Genomic DNA, 21,866 nt, shown 5'->3' with positions numbered 1-21,866 from the left:
CCTGAGTGCTGGGATTAAGTGTGTGCCACCACCACCCAGCTTACATTCTACATTTAAAAAAACAGAAACCACTGAAAATTTAGAGAAGAGTTGCAGATGTGTTATACTTTTCTTTTCCCTGGGCCATTAAGAGTAACTGTGACTTAATATTCTGTCATCCTGTACTTGTTTGTATGCCGTACAAACAGCAACTTTCTCTTACCTAAATGCAGTAAGCCATCCATCCCTGGAAACAGAAACCAATACATTGCTGCTGTCCAGCCTTCAGATCCCACCAGTGTCCCAGCAGTTGGCATGCTGTCCTCAGGCTGTCCTTCATACAAGCTCACCCAGTGCAACATAGACACTACCCATGCTTGTGGCGTCACACAAAAGTTTACTGGAATATGAAAACCATTGTGATCAATCACTACAGAGAATTCTTTTTCCAGTTTAATTATAATGTCGAGTTTGATGACATGTATTACATTCACAGTGTCACGTGACCATCACCACTCTCCGTTTCCAAACTTCCCACCACACTAAGCAATAAAACCAGTGACTCCTCCTTTCATTCTCCTACCTGGAAATTTCTGCTCTAGGAGTAGCTTGTTCTAGGTAGCTCCTGGCAGCGCAATCTTTCACATGTGTTTTTTGTCTATCCCTTTATCATAATGCTTTAAAAATTCATCCATGTGGTAACATTTCATTTCTTTTTTAAGACTGATAAGCAGCTGGATGTCGTGACATAACCCTATAATCCCTGAACTCGGGAAGCTGTCAGGAATGCTAGGGGTGCAAATCCATTCTGAACCATATATCTAACAAGATCCTTTCTCTTAAAGACAGAAAGGCTGAATAATTTTTTATTGTGGCTGTATGTCATATTTTATTAATCCATATCTGTGTTGCTTGGACATCTGAGTTCTTTTTATCTTATAAGCTATTGCCAATAACACTGATGTGCATATTAGTTCACAAATGCCTATGTTGGTTCTTTAGTGTGTTAGATTTGGGTATAGAATTTGTATGTCATATGGTAGTTACATTTAATTTCTTAAGGTTCAGATAAACTATTTTCCAAGATTCCTTTTTAAAATAGAAAAAGATTATGATTTCTGGCCATGATGAAATAAAAGAAACTAGACTTCAACTTTTATTTTTATTTATTTATTAGTTTTGTTTGTTTTTGAGACAGACGGGGTTTCTCTTCAAAGCTATATCTGTCCTGGGACCTTCTGTAATGATCAGGATGGTCTTGAACTCACAGAGATTCACCTGTCTCTACCTACCAGAGTGTTGGAATTAAAGGTGTGCACCCCCATGCCTGGCTATACTTGACCTTTTAACTTAACTGGTAAAGTAGATAAAATCACTGAAAAAGTTGTTTTAGTCATTGGACAAAGACAATACAGGACTATGTTCCCTAATATAATATCAGGATTGAGTTCTGAATTGCCCTGACCCTTTTCCTGGGGTCATAGTGAACCCCATACAAGTTCAGAAATGGATACCCCAAGCTGAGAACTGTACTAAAAGTCTGAATGACCTAGACTTTGTGGTGCAGAGCTTTAGAAAGATGGAACTTATTTAAAAAAAAAAAAAAAAAAAAGCTTCAGAGATCTTCACAGAGGTCTTCTTGAATCTTTGCTTAATAATACTAAGGTGTAGGTATATGACAAGCTCACCAAGCTTAGACAAAGAACACCCTTGGAGCAAAAAGCTGATTGTTTTGTATATGCAACCATCTTGTTAAATAAGAAACACAGAGCCAATTGCAGATTTAAAAGCCAAGAGGTCAGAGCAGTAGTTAAGAGCTTAAAACCTTTTCTTACCCTTCACTGTTGCTGCTGTCCTTCCTATCCACAAAAAGATCTACTTCCTGTGTGTCTGTCTTTTTTATAGACTTTCTGTTCTGCCTTCTCGTTGGTTGTAAACCCAACCATATGACCTCCTCATCACTGCCTGTCTGTACAGACCTCCAGGTCTTCTGTGGTTGGTATTGAGATTAAAGGTGTGTGTCTCCATGCTAGCTGTATCCTTGAACACACAGAGATCTGCCTGTCATGTGATCTGGATTATAGGTATATGCCACCACTGCCTGGCTTCTGCTATGGCTTGCTATTAGCTCAGACCCCCAGGCTACTTTATTTATTAACATACAAATAAAATCATATTTCAGTACAAATAAAATATCACCATACTGTTTCTTCAAGTTAACTCAAGACTAGATCCAGACATCTGTGATGGAGCATCCTGAAGATCACTCAGTGCAATCAAAATTCCAGAAGGCTCTGCCTCAGTAACAGGAAAGGCTATTCTAGAGTCAGAGTAACAAAGTTTAAGTAGAGGTCTTCAAAGGCTCTACTAGAACACAAATAATGGCTTCTGGCCATTATGAAACACAGCAGTCTTCAAAGGGACTGGTAAAATCTTGACACTGGACTACATATAATTCATTATATTCAGGTTTCAGTCCAATATTAGTAGGCATGTCAAAAAGCAAGAAAACATTAACCACATAACCCACAGCCAGAATAGCAGTAAAACACTAGAAACAGACTAAGAACTAATGAAGGTAATATAAAAAGATAACTGTTGTGTGTTTTTAGAAAGACATAGGCACCTTGGAGAGAACATATTTTTTTTTAATTAGGTGGAACTTCTAGAGATTAAAAAAAACAAGCATTTGTAATAAAATTTTCCTTATTGACATTGAGCAGATTACATACTGGGAAGAATACAGAATGTGTAGACACAGTGATAGAAATGACCCTAAAGAAGCATAGAAGGAAAAGACTACATAGGAGGGAAAAGTGGTTTCCTTTGGGGGTTACTAAGAAATGTGATGGGTGTCATTGAAGTCACAGAGGCAGGGGGTGTGCACAGAAAGAGTTTAGGAAAAATCATTTTCCACCCTGATTTGATAAAAGTGTAGATCTAGGACTCATAATAAATCTCAAGCAGAATAAATTCAAAGAATGCTCAGTATACCTCATAATCAATACATGGAGAAGAAATGCTAAAAAGAAAAGCTTGGTTTATTTTGTCTGTTTGTATTGTTTTCCTATGAGACAGATTGTATGCAGCCTAGGCAAGTCTCAAGCTCTCTAACAAAGAATAACCTTGGACTTCTAATCCTTCAGCCTCTCCCTTCACAGTCCTGGGGTTACAGAGGTGTGCCACTACACCTTTTATTCTGTGATAAGGATCAAGCCAACGATCTCCTGTATGTTATTTAACACAGTAACAAGATGCAGGGTCTATACCCAAAAGTCAATTACATTTAAGCATTAAAAGTAACAGTTACAACTGAAATAAAAATGCCACTCATAGGGAATTATGAGAAATACATCATGTTGTTGGCTTGAAGAACTCAACATTGATGTTTGCTTTCTTCAAATCAATGGACAGATTCAGTGTAATCCAGTCAGTGTGACATGTGTTTTTAAAAATAGAAATTAGCAAGCTGAGTCTGGCACAGTAGATTATATCTGTATTCCTGCCACCAGGGAAGTGGAAGCAAGCGGATTGCACATGGAGCCAGCCTGAGCTATATCACAAGCATACCCTTCAGATGAAAGAGCAGGGAATTGGGGGCAATTGTAAATTTCACCTGGAAATGCAGAGGATCCAGGGTTGTTTTACAAAAGGCCAAAACTATAGAACACTTACTGCTGCATTTTAAGGTTTCTTTTTTTAAAAAGATTTATTTATTTATTTATTTATTTATTATGTATACAGAAGAGGGCACCAGATCTCATTACAGATGGCTGTGAGCCACCATGTGGGTTGCTGGGAATTGAACTCGGGTCCTCTGGAAGAGCAGACGGTGCTCTTAACCTCTGAGCCATCTCTCCAGCCTCATTTTAAGGTTTCTTTAAAGCTTAATGTATGGTGTTGTCATGAACCCACAGACCAATAGAGTACAATACAAATTATCTAAAAAGATCCATGTTTATATGGCCAACTGAATTCCCACAAAGATGTCAACATAATTCGGTTGGAAGTAGATTGTCTTTTCAAGAGATAGTGCCAGAACAAATCAGTAATGGCAGGGATGGGGGGGGGGGCGGGTCAGATGAAAGTCATATGTTTCATACCATTAAAAAAAAAATGGATCATTGATCTAAATGTTAAGAAACAAAACTAAAAAAGAGTCTAGATAAAATACAGTAAAAAAAAAAAATATGTATAAGCTTGGTAGAATTCTAAATGGTTTTTGTAACTGAGTTGATGTACTTCTTACAGATTATATTTTACTTCTTAATTATGTGTATTGGTGGGGGGAGTTGTACATGTGACTGCAGATGCTCTCAGAGTCCAGAAAAGGTCATTGGATCTTCTGGATCTGGAATTACAGGCAGTTGTGAGCTTTCTGATATGGATGCTGAGAACCAAACTCAGGTCTTCTGTAAGAGCTAAACATGACCTTAGCCACTGAGCCTTCGCTCCAGCTCTGGCTTATGAATTCTCAGGTTTGATAGTTGTAGTAGTATCCTAGTCTGTGCCTTGCTGCTCGAGTTTTGTTAGGGTACCTTTTCAAATAGCAAATTTATTTTTGTAGTTTAATTTATCACTTTATGTCATTTATGTTGTGTACATGTTCTTGTTGAATGTATAGGTCAATATGGGAAAAAATGTGAAGATTTCTTATGCCAGGAAAGGCAAGGATGATTTTATTTTTAATGTAGGTTGGGGTTTTATGTCAGTGGTAGTACTTGCCAGCTGTGTATGAAACCTAAGTTTAATCCTGGCACTAAAAGAGAAAACTGTGGTTCGCATAAAATCAGTGGTATGATTTTAAATCTCTGCTCTTTGAATATGACCACTAACAAAAACTTGATGCCATAGTCTGGAAGAAAAGGGAATATCTATAACATTTTTAACTTCAGTGATTCAGCAGTAGGAATATAACTCAAGCCCAGCATTGTGGTGCACAGCTATAGTCCTAGAACTGAGAAGTCTGAGGCAAAAAGACCTGCTCAATACCGTGTCTCAAAAGAAAGAGAAAAAATACACTAAAAAATGAGTAAATTTTTGGATAATACCTGTGCAAGAAAAAAAAGTGGTCAATGTGATTGGGTATTTGAGCAAAGCACATTGAAATGGCAAACTAATGCACAAATTCTCCTTTTAGAATGGCCAGAATACAAAAACTTACCACGCTAAGTGTTGATAAAGATATGAAGTAGTGAAAATAACAATACTATACAATCATTTTGAGAAATAGTTTTGATTGCTTATAACATCCAACTAGTATTTACTATGCCACCAGCAATTCTTGATGTTTTATGGGGAATATTGAAAATATATACATAGCAACTGGAAATGGAAGGGAGGGGCTGGAGGAAAGGTGGGAGTGGGGGTGGGAGGAGGAGGACAGGGGAACCCATGGCTGATGTGTAAAATTAAAACCCAAATATAATAAATAAAAAAGGAGAAAAAAATGAATATGCATAGCAGTGTTATTTCTAATGACACATTATTTTCCCAATATCTAATCAACCAATATGTAGACAATCAAATGTAACACAACTCAGTGAAGAAAAAGTATAAATTATTGATATATGTAATAATATCAATGAATCATTAAAAATTTTAATTATGCCTAAATGAAAGAATAAGATACAAGGAAGCACATACTATATTAGTTAAATAATACTAGATAATCTAAATGGTGTCCTAAGAGAGATGAATTGGTATGCCACAAAACCAAGCAGTGTTTGCTCAAACATGACTACTGGGTAAATGGCCATCTCTCACACCAAATGACAGCCTAGGAAACACATGTCTAAATATGGCATGAATGACTGGGAATCTTCTGGGTGGTAGGAATCTTGATTATGGTGGTAGTTACAGGAGTACATGAATTTTTCATCAAACTCCATATCTGTTATACATTTTGACCTGTAAATTATAACTCAGTGTAATTGATTTTATATAAACAGAAGATAAGAAACTTCTAAGACATCATTGTGGAAATGTTTAATTTTTTATGTAACTATTGAAAATAATGCTGTGGGAACACAAATATGATAAAAAAATAAAATAAAACAATGGCTATGGTGACATTCAGTGAAAAAATAAGCCAGGATGCAGGTTTAGGTATAATTTGTATACTCTGTACATGTGCATGTGACAGATCACAAGAAAATGTGTCAGAGTTTGATGATGGTTTCTATGTGGTGGCACTCTGGGTGGCTTTTAGTTTTCTGCCCTATACTTTTCTTTTTTGACATTTTTTTTCCTTAGATTTATTTAATTTTATATGGATGATGTTTTACCTGTATATATAGATGTGCACCACAAGTGTGCCTGGTGCCTATAGAGGTAAGAAGACAATGTTAGAGTCTCTGGAACTGGGTTTACAGGTGTTTGTGAGCCACCATATAGGTTCTGGGTACTAAACATCCATCTTCTGCTAGAGCATCAAATGCTCTTAACCACCAACCCATCTCTCCAGACTCCCCTACCTACCATACATTTCTCTGTTTCCCAAATACTGTAACTAACTTGTATATTAAACACATCTCTTAATTGAGGAAAGGCTTACAAATGTATCTCCCAATAAGACATTTTCCTGAAAAATGCAGGGCCACTTCCCTTCTGCTCTGGAAATGACACCTGAATACAGGCATCACTGGTCTTCTGTCCTGTAGTCTTGTGGGCTCAGTGCTTATCTCTTGACATCAAATTGTCTTTCCCAAAATAGGCTGCTATTATTCTAAGGTAGTTTATTTAGAAAAAAATTATGTGTGGCAAGCCACTCAACGAGAATTACCAGAACATATTCAAAAGAAAGAAGTTTTTATCTTAGTTTCAAAGCTTGGTATAGCAGAATCCTATATATATACATATATATATATATATATATATATATATATATATATATATATTTTTTACTATTTAGTCTTAGATGCAGGACCCAGCACCTTTTATATGTAACAGCACACTCTACGTCAAAGCCTAATCTTCAAATTTATATTAAAACACTACACAAGCAGCAGTATCCACTGGGGACTGACCTCCTGTGAGGTCATGTGACTCCTTACCATCCTCCTAGGATTGATGAGCTATGTCAGTAATGGCTTCTCCTCAGCAGGTAGCATAGTCAGTAGACTCTACTGGGAATTCCTGGCACTGAATTCCTGGGGATGGATACGAGCTACGCCTTTAGGATGAGTTCCTTAGTGGCAGCCTACCACACTATTGACTCTTGCCATTTTGACTGTGTATCTTGCACCTGTTTCAGATTTTTCTGTCTCATCAGTGGATTTGAGAGCCTAGAAACACATTCACCCAACATATGTTCTTTAAGCAGGAGAAAAAAAATCCCACATTTGACCCTTGACCTCACAGGAGGAGTCACATTGAACACAACTATCCTAAAAGTATTGTTTAAAATTAACCATCATATTGTCTGGTGAGATGACCAACAGGCAAAGGCATTCGTGGCCAAGCTTGACGACCTTATTTAAGTTCCTGCAGACTCCTGAAAACTGTCATCTGACCTCTACATGGGTGCCCCCACAAACATACATAATAAAATTTCTGTCCGGTTATGCATATGTGTATAAAAACTAAATGAACTTTAGTTTAGACTGTGGTCTTATCCCAGTATGTATCTTATTTTATATGTGTGTAAATATCTAGAATCCCTCCAAAGTGCCCAAAATTCTAGTTTTGGGAGTTTCACATAAGTGACAATCACCCTGTAGTTTGCCTAAAATATATGAACTTATATCTCAAGCTCACACAGTAAAGCTATTTATCTACAACTTATTTTTCACTGTTTGTTTTTCCAGTCTCTGTAGCCATAGCTGTGAACTTTTAAAGAAGCAGCTAGCCTTTCTTGGGAACAGTGTCCATATACTTAAAAAAATGTAGGAAAAACTAAATAAAGAAGGCACACTGGGCTCTAAGTAAATCTTAGATGGCTGTTTTGAATGATTTGAGAAACGTGCTTTGAAAAAGGATTTAAGGAATGCAGTGTCTCCCTTATCTGCATTATCAATAGCTGAGTTTTGCCAAGTGACGATCAACTACAATCTGAAGTAGTAAGTGAAAATTTCTAGATAGACAATTCAGAAGTGTAAGTAGCATGATGAAATCTCACCCAGTACATGTCCTGACCAGACATGGATCATCTGTGCCCAGTGTATTTGCACTTTCTATCCTCCCCCATCTAGTCATGTAGTACCTACAACTGGTTATCAGATTAAGTACCATATTCAAGTAACCCCTCTTTTACCTAGTAATGGCTCTAAAGTACAAGAGTGGTAATGCTGGCAATTTTATTATAGAATATTATTATATATGCTCTATTGTATTCAATGGTTGTCAATCTCTTATTACACCTAACAAGCTTTATCAAAATAGTTTTCTGCGTTCAGTACAGTCCGCGGCTACATGCTGCTTCAGCAGTCTTAGAATGTATCCCCAAAGGTTAGGGAGACTGCTATACATACTTCTTTCTCCAAAGAATACTTAATTTATCTCATTACCTGATCAATTGCATTTCAAAGCTCATCCCTATGTGAATATATGTGATGTAAACTAGGGTTGTAAGTCAGGCATAGTGCCACTTTCCTGGGCTGGACTGCCGGATTAATGACTTTCTAGGACAGCTCTTCTTCCCGTCTTTGTTTTCCCACTGTAGCACAGAGCTAAGAGTCTACCACAGAGATGGAGAGGGAACACGTTCATAGCACCTGTCAGTGCTGGACCAAGCGTAAGCTTTACATAAGCATCTGCTGTTAATGACTGAAAAGGATAGTTATGGTCTTGTGATCATCTATAGGCAAGTCCCCAGAGCCAAAGTATGGAACTGGATCCCAGGCTTTGTCCTGTGGTCAAGGGAGGAAGTCTGTGATGGACAGCTCCGTGGAGAGTCAGTAGTTAGAATGTGAGGGGAACATAACCATTGCCAGTAGCAAGGTCCTGTTCCTAAAGGAAGACTTCAAGGTATGGGGTGGACAAAGGCTGCATGTACACACAGGTTAGTTCCAGAATTAGGGTACTGTTTGTTTGAATGAGGAACAAAGCTAGGCAAGAATTTCAGCACCCTTCTGGTCAAGAGTGGAAAAGCCAGGATCTGACTGTGCAGTTTCTGATTCAAGAGGCACCTCTAGGGGCTTGCACTATAGGTAAGCACTGGAAGGTGTAGCGCTTTTCTAGCATGTAAGGCCCTGGGTTGAATACTTAGCAACATCACACACACACACACACACACACACACACACACACACACACAGAGACAGAGACAGAGACAGAGACAGAGACACAGAAGACAGACATATACATACATGCACATGCACTCATACACACACATACACATACGTATACATGCATATGAATGCTCACATATACATATACATGCATATGAATGCTCACATGTACACATACACACATATGCCACACTCATACACATATATACACATGTACACCATGCATTCATATACTCCTGCATGCACACATATACACATACATAATACATGACATACTCACATACATACATACAGTCACACACATATACACACAGCTACCACAGATGCACCCTGATTTACTTGCACTTTTTATTCTTCCTGGCCACATCCTTTTATATCTTATAGAGAACTTCTGAGTTTTTCAAAGACTTAGCAATGATACTGGCAGGGCAGTGGTGCTGGGCTTATATACCTCTGGGGCAGGGAGCCCCAGCGGAATACAGAGAGAACCAAGAAGCTATTCTTGCTTTGGAGGCTTTCAATAGCCTGAATACTGATAAAATAAAGTAAGACCTAAAAGGGTTTGTGAAGGGCAGTTTTCCCTGCTGTCCCCTTAGAGTCTAGACTCCTTCTGCAACCTCATCAGACAGGACTCTTCCCTATCAGTTGTGCCAATCAATATCTGCAACATTCTTATCTGAACTGTTTGAAGATCTGTTGTCCCTTCCCAGTTACTCTACTGTTTTTGAAAATACTTATAGTAATGTTCACTGAAAGGCTTCACTGTTATGTGAATCTGTATTAATTACTTACTTGGTTGCTCTGACAAATTACCTGACAGGAATAAAGAGAGAAGGATTTGTTTGGGTTTGTAGTTTCAGGGGGTTCAGGCCATGCACACATGGGCCCACTTGCTTGGTCAGAACATCATAATAGACAGAGCATGTGCCAGAAGAGACCTACTCATTTAATGGTGAACCAGAGAGGAGAGAACAGAGCAGGGGGTGACCAGGGATAATATTCCAACCTAGAACCCACCATCAGTAACCTACTTAAATTTCCTGAACCTCCCAAGGTGGGTATTTCTGACTCAAACCATACCCCATCTGTAACACGAATCCTAAAAAGTCCTATTAATAAAATACTCAGGAGCCAGATATTGGGGTGAACACTGAAAGATCAGAGAAACAGAACCAGCCACAGATAACCTTATGTTGCCAATTCCTCAGCTGATCTCATTTCCTCAACCTGGAAGCCTCTGTGTCCTCATCCAAATGGATCTCAGCTGAACTGCTGCTCAAAAGTGTAAAAGCTTAACATCTCCTAGTTCCTGGTCCTTGTGTCTTATGTACCTTTCTGCCTTCTGCCATCACTTCCTGGGATTAAAGGTGTGTGTCACCATGCCTGGCTGTTTCCAGTGTGGCTTTGAACTCACAGAAATCCAGATGGATTTCTGCCTCTGGAATGCTAGAATTAAAGAAAGGTGGGTGTGCCACCATTGCCTGACCTCTATGTTTAATATTGTGGCTGTTCTGTTCTCTGACCCCCAGATAAGTTTATTAGGGTGCACTATATTGGAGAACACAATATCACCACATTTCCCCTTTCTTATCTAAAATAAAAAAGCTTATAACTAATACAAAAATACTATATCCAATAAGTATATATAATATATACCATCAAGAATTACATTAACAATGTCTAGTCCATTAACATTTGACAGATTCAGACAAAAAAAACCTCATTATATACATTAAAAATGTCCAATCCATTAACATTTGACAAATTCACATGAAAAATTGTCATTACTTCTCCTATTTAAAACAAGTAGTTCCTCTTAAAAGTAGAATCAATAATCTACCTTTTATCTTATATCCATACCCATCCATACATATAGAATCACATACATATTTTCCATTTCTATTTGAGTAATTTTTGCTTTGAACTTATTAGAAAACGGGAATTAATTTGAGTTTGAGTTACTAGAATGTATCCTGGTAAAATTTATGATGCTGATAATTTCAGGTGGATGTTTATACTAGGAACCTTATGGAAGCACCAGTCTTCTTCTAGGAGTATTGCAGGGAGAGGAGGAGGGTGTATGATAGGAGCTCTGTTTACTTTGTTTCTTACTGTACTGTCAATCTGTTACTAAGTAATGGGGAAAGGAAACATTTTGCTCCTGTGACTGAGATGATAGGATAAAAAGCAAATACTTGACTGGTTTTCTGTTGTTAATTTTTTTTGTTTTTAGAAAAAAATGTAAGGATATCCTGTATCATGTGAAAACCAACATCTGCTGATGGGGTATAGATGTTGTGCTCAATGTAGATTGCCAGGTTTTTTTTAAAAAGGACAAAATCATCATACATTAAAAAAGAAATTTATTTCTCAGACTCTCCTAAAATTGGAAGTTGTGTTGTGTGCTTATACATGTGAGGTCATATTCCCTGTGGACAGAACTTCTAGACACTGGCCTGTAGAAGAGGACACTGTGGGTGTTTAAGGAGGCAAACCAAAGCTTAAAGATTCCAGTTACAAGTTTAGTGCTCCTGTGTCCCGTTAGCTACCATGAAGCTTTCCTCAAGTTTACTGAGCCTGTAACTGTTCTCTTGCACTTTAAGAACAAAGCCTGTGTTGACTACCCCTCTATGAGGAGGGGAAGGGGTGGTATGGGGCGAGGGAGAGTGGGAGAAGGGGAGGGAGGGGAACAGAGGTTGGTATGTAAAAGGAAAGAAAAAATTAATGTAGCAGGAATCTTAACAGGTCTTATTAATAAAATCAAACCTGAGCCAGGTATTGGGGTGAACACTGGAAGATCAGAGAAGCAGAACAAGGCACAGCTACCTCACCTCGCCAGTTCCTCAGCTGATCATTTCCTCAGACTGGAAGCCTCTGTGTCCTCGTATCCAAATGGATCTCAGATGAACTGCTGCTCAAAGCCTAAAAGCTTAACCAGCCAAATCCTTCTAGTTTCTGGCCCTCATACCTTATATACCTTTCTGCTTTCTACCATCACTCCCTGGGATTAAAGGTGTGAGTCACCATGCTTGGCTGTATCCTTGAACAGATGGACTTCTGCCTCTGGAATGCTAGGATTAAAGGAGTATACTACCACTGCCTATCTTCATGTTTAATATTGTGGCTGTTCTGTCTCTGACCCCAGATAAGTTTATTAGGGTGCACAATATTTTGGGGAACACAATGTCACCACAAATTAAAATTAAAAAATTTATATAAAAAAGAACAAATCCTTTTAACTATTAGTTACTGGTGAGCATTACTCTTGCACCCCAGGCTTTCAAGGGCTCTATCTAGGGCAGTCAAAAAGAAAATCACTGTGGCTGTGCATCTCCCTGGGTACCTTCAACGGTGGCTTTTAGGCCATCCAGTTTGAGCTCTCTGGGAGCTTGGATCCCCCCTTAACAGCTTTCCAGCTGCTTGCTCTGTAATGTCTAATTGTGGAGTGTGGTGGGACTGTGACAGAAATGCAGTTGACTTCATTCATCATTGCTCAGAAACTGCTGTTAGTACTAGAACCTGTCCTATGGAGAACTGCTAGCTCTAAGGATTCTGAAGTTCTCTACAGAGACTCGGGATTTCAAACATGTCTGCTCTAGTAAGCTTTCATGTAAGCCCCAAGTTGTCATTGAAAGCAGTTCCCATCCCTCCTTTCAACTTCCTTTCTCTTCTTTCACTCCCCCCTTCTGTCCTATCTCCTCCCTCTGGAGTCCAGGTCCTCCTGCTGTTTATTTCTATAAATCACTAAGTTACTTGGAGTTTTACCCCATTAAAATGTGGTCACTGGTGCATCTAAGGTCTGGTTTGAGCCTTAGGTGATGGATGTATCTCTTAGGCAGCTCTAATTCTAGTCCCTGTTCTGTTGCTTCAGTTCATTAGGTCGAAGGTCAGTTCTGGATGAATCTAGCAGGTCTGGAAGTAACTGACTCCCTAACTCTCAGTACCACATGGAGATACTCAGTGCCTATATCCTTGCCCTCCTCATTTTCTCTCAAAGCCATGCTCCTAAAAGAGAATCCATTTTTTTGTCCTTGATAAGAGTATACTCTAGTTGGGTGACCGTTAATAGGAACACATAATTTATAAATGTGAACATATTGATGTGGTCTTATGAAAAAATGTCCCACATCAATCCTGAGTCAGGGCAACATGATCAAGATGAAAGGAATGTATGCAGAAGGATAGACTGAATCCGCCCCTTGCCCAAATGGGAGATGTGGATTGTAGTTGAGATGAGAGAAAGCAGCCCAGGTGGGTGGGTCACATGAGAAATGCATGATAGCATATGCCAGTGAACTATGTGTTTGCCAGGCAAGCTGGTAAGCTGGGTGGACCAGCTTGACCACATAGGCATACAAAGAGCTACCCATCTCTACAATCCCCTCTCTCTTCCCAGCTACTACCCACACATCTCTTGGCTCTTAGCTCAGACATCTTCCTTTGCCAACACTCTTACCTCAGCCAGCTCTGCCAGGGGCCTTTTCTAGGCCTTGACAGTGTCCTGTCTGTCTCCTGCCATCATTCACTGAGGAGATTTGTGACAGTAAACTCTAAGCTCCTGAAAGACAGGTCCCAGGTCTAGTACCCAGCTTAGCAAAGTGACAGGAGCACAGATTTATAGAGGCAGGAGGAGGACAGACAGACTTACAGGGTTGTATGTGTAGAAGTCACTAAAGGCCAGTGCTGTGGCTGAGAGCATTTCCTCCTCCCAGTCCTGTAGTAAGACTGACATTTTCTTTTTCTTATAAAAAATAATAGCTCTCCTTTTTTGGTGGGTAGTAATACCCCACCCGAATAAAAGATAGTAACTAAAAGTGAAGCAAACAGCCAGAGCATGTTCAGCAGTTCTGTAAATTCAGTGCTGAAGCACTCAGAATTCTCTCACTGCCAGTTTAAGCTGAGGAGAATCATCCCTGGTCTCAAGTCCCTTTCGTCTCTTGCCTTTCCTTTCTATGGGCACTCAACTTTTTGCATATATCAGGATGCTGGGCCTGCACTCCTCTGACCCATACTGCCCTCCCTTCACTTCCCCTGCCTTATAATAGGTAGCCCAAATTTCCTCTTCCACTTCCCTTCAACACCTCAGCATACTATGCCAACAGCTTTTCTACCAGTCCCACATTCTCTTTCATATTTGGCCATTGGCAGTTAACATTGCTGACCACCCTTCTGCTAGTTTCTGAGGCCACTCTACCATAGGCCTGCCTCCTCCAGGCAGCTCCTCCCCAGGCTTCTTACAGACTCAGCTGCCCACCTACAGGACATTTAGGTACTACAGCTGCCAGCATGTTGATGTTTCCAAAGGCATTAGCCTTCCCTGTGTCAGAGGCAAAGTTACAGGAGACCTAGGAGGAAGTCAGATTTGTAAGGAAGTCATGGAACAGAAAGCCTGTGCCTGGAGCAAAGTTCTGGCTAGGCCAGGATGAAGCTCATCATAGATCATTCTATAATGTCTTCATCTGCCATACAAAGGCGCTGCCAGGAAGAGCTGGCCTACCATGGCCCAAGACTTGTCAAGATCATTATTTGTTTACAGTTTTCTTACTTCAACTTACCAATTAATTGTTAGTTGGGTTTTTTTGTTTGTTTGTTTTGTTTTCATCACATAACTTAATCTCCATTCTTTCTTCAAGAATTGTCACAATCTATATCATTCTCTCTCCTTCTATCTCCATCTTCCCAGCCAGCCCCATGTGTTATGTTGCTGGGGAACTCTTTCAGTCTTTCTGTTGGAAATGTGTCTTGTTCTGCTTTGGTAAATTGTCTTGATTTATTGCAAGGTAATTATTTACTTCATTCTATTTTTCTTTGTGCCTTTTCACTCTTTCAGCTGGTTATCATGGCATTTATATCTATGCTTTTAAATGACTTGTGATTCTGGGTCTTGATTTTTCCCTTCTAGGCATTATCTGTTGGCTATTCTTGTCCAACGTGATAGGATTGTTCTCTTTTCCTACACATGCTGTAAATTCCCATTTTTGTACAACTCTATTATTATATTTTAATTTTTTTATTAGCTCAATATTCTGTGTTTTCATGACTGAAACTTCCAGAAAACTTTGAACACTTTTACTTTTATGAACAATTATCATTTGTTTACCATACTACTCTTAGATATATTTTGTCTTTTTGGTTCATTTTCTATGTGTTTATCGCTAACTTCACCCTAAACATTTCCCTAGCTTTCTAAATCACCTAACAAGGCTTTTGGATCACCCATGTTAGACTGTTTGTCATGTTTCCCTCAAGCGCAAAACCTTCTGGTCTGACTGAGTCTGGACTGTCAGAAGTATTGTCATGCATAGTCTTTCTTCACACCCATCTAAAGGACTCACATGTTTTTTCTTAAGTTGGAACCTCTATTTGCTGACACCATTTTCAGAACTCTGATGTATCTCAAAATATCCTTTAGTCTGTCCTCAGAATTAGCAATGTACCCATTCATGTTTCCAGAGCACCAATAACTGTGTTTCGGAACTTGGAAAGCACTCCTCCATTGCTTTTGCATTTGCAGTGTTAGGCTGAGTCTCAAGGAGCCATCTGACTCCCAGCTTTGTCTCTTCATGTTGAAAGTTTGCTGTAGTCTTCCCTTGGTCTCAGTGCTCTGAAGCTCCATGGAAGGTGGGTCTACACCACCTGTGATGTGAGCCACCTTTTGTCTACAAATGCATGTGCTTCTGCTCTGGTTAATTTTCTTGATTTATCTTAAGATACTTTACTCCACTTTTCTGATTTTTCTTCCTAGACATCCTATTATACTGGGCTGCTGAGCAGTCTTCAAATTCTCCTAACTTCCTTCTTTCTTCAGAGAATTTGCCACGCTCTATTTCTTATGTACTGTCTTTCTGGCAATCTATTATACTGGCTCCTGTGAACTCTAGAATTTTTGTAACTCCTTCTGTCTTTTCATGTCTATATCTTTTTGAACTATTTTCTGGGATATCTCTTCAACTTTTGTCTACAACATCTTTTCAATTTTGAATACTTGGATTTCTTATTCAAGCTCTAAAATCTATTATGTTTCAGGTTGTCCTTTTTAAAGTTATTTTATTTATTTATTTTTATCTTACATGCACATTTATCTGTGTGAGGGTGTCAGATCCCATGGAACAGGAGTTGCAGACAGTTATGAGCTGCCATGTGGGTGCCTGGAATTGAACTAGGGTCTTCTAGAAGAGCAGACAGTGCTCTTAACTACTGAGCCATCTCTGCAGCCCTCAAGTTGTCCTTTTTAAAAATATAGTAGTTTATGATATATCTTATCTTTACTATATCTCTGAGAATATGGATGGTAGTATATGTGCAAGTTTTGTTTTGTTTTTCACATCTACTTGTTCTAGTTCCTCAAAAGTTTGTTTTTGTTTTGTTTTTGTTGTTGTTGTTCAGCCTTTCTCATATATGGCTTTTCTCACTTACCTGGTCTGATAATCCTTGGTTTTCTGGTTATGTTTGAAAATCGGGGGCCTAAGAAGCTAATGGGAGCTTTGAAGACATATTGAGAACTTACCTATAGTTGACTGTGTCACTATGAGGTTACCTGACAGGACCATTTAGGAATAAAGTCTCTGATGTCCAGGGGACACCTGCCAGTCTACCCTTTGGAAGGAAGTAGACCTGACTGCCACCTGCTGGAACATGGGCAAGAATCTCAGCCCTCAGCATTCGCTATATTTCCGCAGTTTTCAACGTCTGTACCTACGCTTCCCTGAACCTGTGACCTTCAGCCCTTCTTCACCAGTCTGGGTGGGGCAGTTGCCCACTGAGGAAGAAAGCGGGGATGAGGAGCCAGCTCTGCTTCCTAAGCATGCTAGGGTTCATTTGTAACTCTCACACTGTGGCTTCTGCTGAATCTTCTAACACTCATCCGTTTGTCTTCTAGCTTCCAAAATTGGATTCTTCTAGTATCTTCCCTGTTCTTTCAACCTTCCTGAATTTACTGATTTTTGAAAGGAACCTACAGGATAAACAGACAGTCATCACTCTTCAGATTCTGGAAAGTCTTCCAGGATCTTTCTGTGTCATTTCCTAAACTAAGCACTGCTTCCTCCTTCCCTAGCCACATGAAACTCCCTGTCTAAATATTGAGTTCCTGGGACTATTCAGTCACTAAGAGAAGTGTTGCCTTTCCAGTCAACAGATGCAGTAGTCCTAAAATTGATGTCTTTGCTCTTGTTACCTCAACAGGACATCTGGTTGAGTAGATTTCTTTTCTTATTGTGCTGAAGATGGAACCTAGAACTTTGAACATGAAATGCAAGTGCTATACCCCTAGGCCACAAGAGATCCTTAGTCTCATGTTACTAGTTTTTTATGTTTATTTTTAGCATCTATTATACATAATTATATACTAATGGGTGTCATTATGAAATTTTTATACATAGGTATAATGTGATTTTTTTAAAATCGTATTCATCTCCATTACCTTTTGTTGTTCTCCTGATAGTCTTGCTAACCCCCTTCCTCTTCTTATCTAGTCTCTCCTTCTGTTTTCGTGTGTGTGTGTGTGTGTGTGTGTGTGTGTGTGTGTGTGTGTGTGTGGTTTTCATTAGGGCTGCTTACAGGAACATGAATAAGGATTTATTTATAGGAAAATGGGTACCTTGCCAGTGCTTTACCACAGAAGAAAATAGATTTTAATTGAACCTCATCTTCTTCATTGGAGTAGTTTAGTTACTCTTCTTGCTTTCTGTTTTTTTTTTTTGGGGGGGGGGGTTTGTTTTTTTGGGTTTTTTTTTTTTTTGCTTCTAATGCTTTTAAGGAACTGACAATTTAGTTTTAAAATTGAATTATATAGGATCCCTCCTAAGGAGCCACCAATCTAAATTAGTAAGTAGTAATTCCTGTTAATTAGCTGAATCCTCTACTCCCTGTCAAGACATGGTCATTTCATTGACACTGAAGTTCTGCTTTGAGTTACAGCCTCACTTGTTAGGACAAGTTAGCTATTACTGTTCGTGTGTTAACACAGTGTCTCCTGCCCTGTAACTGAATGATGCTGGCCTTTGGCTGGAACTTCTGCTTACTGCCCTCATGAAGATAGAGTGCAAGTGAGAAGGTGGTTTCTTGAGCTCGTTCTGTTATCACCCGTTTCATGGTCTCTATTTGGTTTTGCAGTATGGCTGAATCAGTTATGAGGGCAAGACTGTTTTGACTGTGTCAACAGTTTATAAGATGGAAGCCCAGCATACAGTATTCAGATAGCTAAAGAAAGGCTTGTTGGGTTCTTGGACCCAACAATGCCAAAGTCACATTACCTAAGTCTGCCTATAGACTTCCACTTGATAAGCTCCTGAGATGAGGGGTACCTTCCCTTGAACTTTCCCTGTTTGGACTAGTGTCACAAATCTCAAATGTTTGTTGTGATAGAAAATCAACCACAGAGAAATGGTAGTCAGTTCTAAATTCTTGTTTATGACAGTCTTCTATAAGAATAAAATGCTGGCCAGCAGGATGTGCCAGGTATAAAGATTATTTGTCTCCAAGCCTGATGGCTTGAGTTTGATCCCCCAGTTCCACATAGTGGAAGCAGAGAACCAACTCTCAAAAGTTATTTCCTCATCTTCACAGGAGTGCTATGACTCTCCCCTGCCCCCCATCTCTCTCCCCTCCCTCCCCCCCCCCTCTCTTTCACACACACACACACACACACACACACACACACACACACACACACACACACAGAGAGAGAGAGAGAGAGATAGAAAGAGAGAGAGAATAAACAAATGCAAAAAAATAAAATAAATGCTTTCTTTCATGACTATAAAAGATACCATGGCAAAATCCACTGAACCATAGGAACAGCTCTGACCTTGGCCCAAAGCACAGCTGATGCCTGTTTTTTACTGCCCTTGAGAAAAGGATGAGTGTTGTTCAAATTTTAGAGGTCTTATTAATAGAAAACTCTGAGCCAGATATCAGGGTGTAAACCGAAAGATCAGAGAAGCTGAGCAGCCAGCCACTAGTTCTTACCTCTATGAAATCCTCAGCCTAAAGAAAGTAAGTTCCTATTTCCTCACACCTTATATACATCACTATCTGGGATTAAAGGTATATGTGCTTCCCAAGACTGGGATTAAAAGTATATGCCACCACTGCCTGGCTCTGTTTCCATTTTGGCCTTGAGCTCACAGAGATCTAGACAGATCTCTGCTTCCCAAGTGATAGGATTAATGGTGTGTGCCACCACTGCCTGACCTGTATGTCTAATCTAGTGGCTGGCTGTGTCTTCTGATCCTCAGGTAACTTTATTAGGGTGTACAGTGTATCGCCACAGATGGGTTTTTACAGATTCAGAGGGTGGTTTGGGAGAAAAGATGGTGATATGGAGGAAACAGGGTCAGGAGAAGTGTGTGTGTGTGTGTGTGTGTGTGTGTGTGTGTGTGTGTGTGTGTGTGTAAAGTCAGTTTGCTTGTTATAGATTAAATGCTTAGCTACAAATAAGGGAAATGCTGTGATCATTGTTTCTGTTCACCCTTTGGCTTAGCTGGAGATGCTTTCCTGGAAGTATCTGTTAGAACTATGTCTCTTTGTACAGTATGAAATGTATACAAAAGTATAGTTAGAAAATGCCTAGTAAGTAGAACATGTTCTTTGGTTTACTGAAAACCTAAGCAATGAGAAGATTCTACTAAAATAATCAACTTTGGAGTTAGATTCCAATTCCCCAAAATTATGACAACCAAATATCTTCTTTTGTGGTGGATATTAGTCAAAATGTAAGGTATATTCAAGAGAGACAGTGAGGGTTGTAAGATACCTTTTCTGCCCCAAACACCTCTACACTATCTTGATGTGAGTTTTCCAAACAAATTGCTTCGAAATTTTCTACTCCATGTTACTTGTCAAATTACCTACCCAACATTAAGAAGTTAAGTCTAATAAGTATATTACCAAATGCTTCTGTTTTGGTTGCTCAAGATAAAATTTATGGGAATTGGCTGCTTATATAGTTTATAGAGTTCAACATAGTGTACTATTATTCTCTGTGTCATGGGATGGTTTTTATATCTGCTTTGAGTGCACTGGGAAATTCAGCAGACCAGCAACCTGAATAGTCTTTCAATAGACAAATAGTTCCCTTCTGCTGCCAAGAGGTGACTTGACAAAATAGCCATATAATAAACAAAAATAAAGTTTATGATCCCAGTCTGTATTTAGCCTGTTTTGAAATATAACCTTCTTCAGTATTTAATGTTCATTTTCAGAGATATCTATGACATATCCAAGTAACCATTGAATGTTCTGTTCCTCCCTTTGGCCCTTTCTGTGAGTGATCTGGGGAGCACACAAAATTGTCCTGTGTTCAGGATGAAGCATTCTAAGGATAAACACTGAAATCAAACTTAGGTCAGATATTTTTCATTTCTTGTCTTTCCTTGCCAAAAAAAAAAAAAATTGTAAAAATAACTCAAACTATAGTGTGTTCTTTTATTGGGATATTAGATTATAGAGAACCCAAGGTCAGCAGTAAATCAAGGGCTTTCTCTTCCTTTCTTCTCTTTTCTGGGGTGGTCACTGTATTGCCCTTGAATTTAAGATCTCCTGATTCAGGCCCCTGCCTCCCAAATTGCTGGCGTTAACAGATGTGCACCACCAGGCCCAATTCTAGTTGCTCCATTTATGAAAACTGAGAACATAAAGCAGTTAAGTAGTTTCCTATGAGAATCTGTTTTTGGAGCCTGGGAGTGTATGACACCATGAGTGTCATGGTGGATCCTTCCTGTTGTCATCCTCTAATGTTTAGTGAGGCAAGTTCAGTCTAGGAACATCCTAGCCAAGTCAGTTAGATCATGCTAGAGGGCAAGAAATGAACAACTAGTTGTATACTTCGGAGAGGCTCCTCATCCACGGTGGAGTGATGAGGCTTCCTTCATAGGCACTTAATGTGAGGATGAACCCTATGGCCAGCAAGGTTTGGAACTTCTGACCAGATAGGGTGGACTGGACTGAGACTAACTGTGCCTAAATATGAAAGAAAAGAAAAATAAAGGGGGAAATAAATGACAATAATCAATTCATACTAATTGGCTACAAAGAATATTTTTGAAAAATACAAAAAAAAAAAATCTTTGAGAACCCTAAAATTTATCCAGTTCCTTTATTTTCCTCATCTATTTATATCTAAAGTCTCAGTTCTGAATTCACCTTGACTTTTCTTTAAAAGGAAGGAGGGAGTGGTGAAACTTCCTTTCAAACAAATGCAGAAAGTTTTGAAAGCCACAATTGCTCTAATAACAAGGCTGAGGGCGGGCCTGCCCCTGCTGTTAATGTGCTTATGCCCTCCTGCAGGGAGAAGCCCTGCAAGCCGTCCTGAGCCCCACAGTGTGGCCACAGGCTACCCAGCAATTAAGAACTGGTTGTTTGTCTTCTTTGCAGGTGGGAAGGAAAGAATGAAAACGAAGTGGGCAGATGTAAAGAGACCGGCACAGTTCATGTGACTGTGGATCTGAAATACTACCGACCAACTGAAGTGGTAAGGACTCCCTCACCACCCAATGTGTGACCACACTTGGCCAGCTGGCCGGGAAAATGCCCTCATGGAATGCCTGCTGCCAGCCTTCAAAGCTCTCTAACACACCTCTCTGGCATACTCCACAGGGCACTTCCCAAACCTGAACAGGGAGAATTAAGTTTGAGAGACCATACTCACCACAAAAA

At 39.4% G+C, this 21,866-nt stretch overlaps 1 protein-coding gene across 2 annotated transcripts in view; it reads left to right on the top strand.

Moving 5' to 3' along the window:
* Gmds (GDP-mannose 4,6-dehydratase) overlaps window positions 1–21,866 on the top strand; it is a 575,398-nt gene that overhangs the window by 450,208 nt on the left and 103,324 nt on the right. For both annotated transcript variants that reach the window (XM_036188740.1, XM_036188741.1), the window contains exon 9: window positions 21,585–21,681. In XM_036188740.1, the coding sequence (XP_036044633.1) occupies window positions 21,585–21,681 (97 nt within the window). The remainder of the gene's footprint in view (window positions 1–21,584; window positions 21,682–21,866) is intronic.

The sequence above is a fragment of the Onychomys torridus genome, chromosome 5, assembly GCF_903995425.1.
Source record: "Onychomys torridus chromosome 5, mOncTor1.1, whole genome shotgun sequence".
Classification (NCBI taxonomy): Eukaryota; Metazoa; Chordata; class Mammalia; order Rodentia; family Cricetidae; genus Onychomys; species Onychomys torridus.
This window is presented reverse-complemented; position numbering and strand designations above follow the sequence as displayed.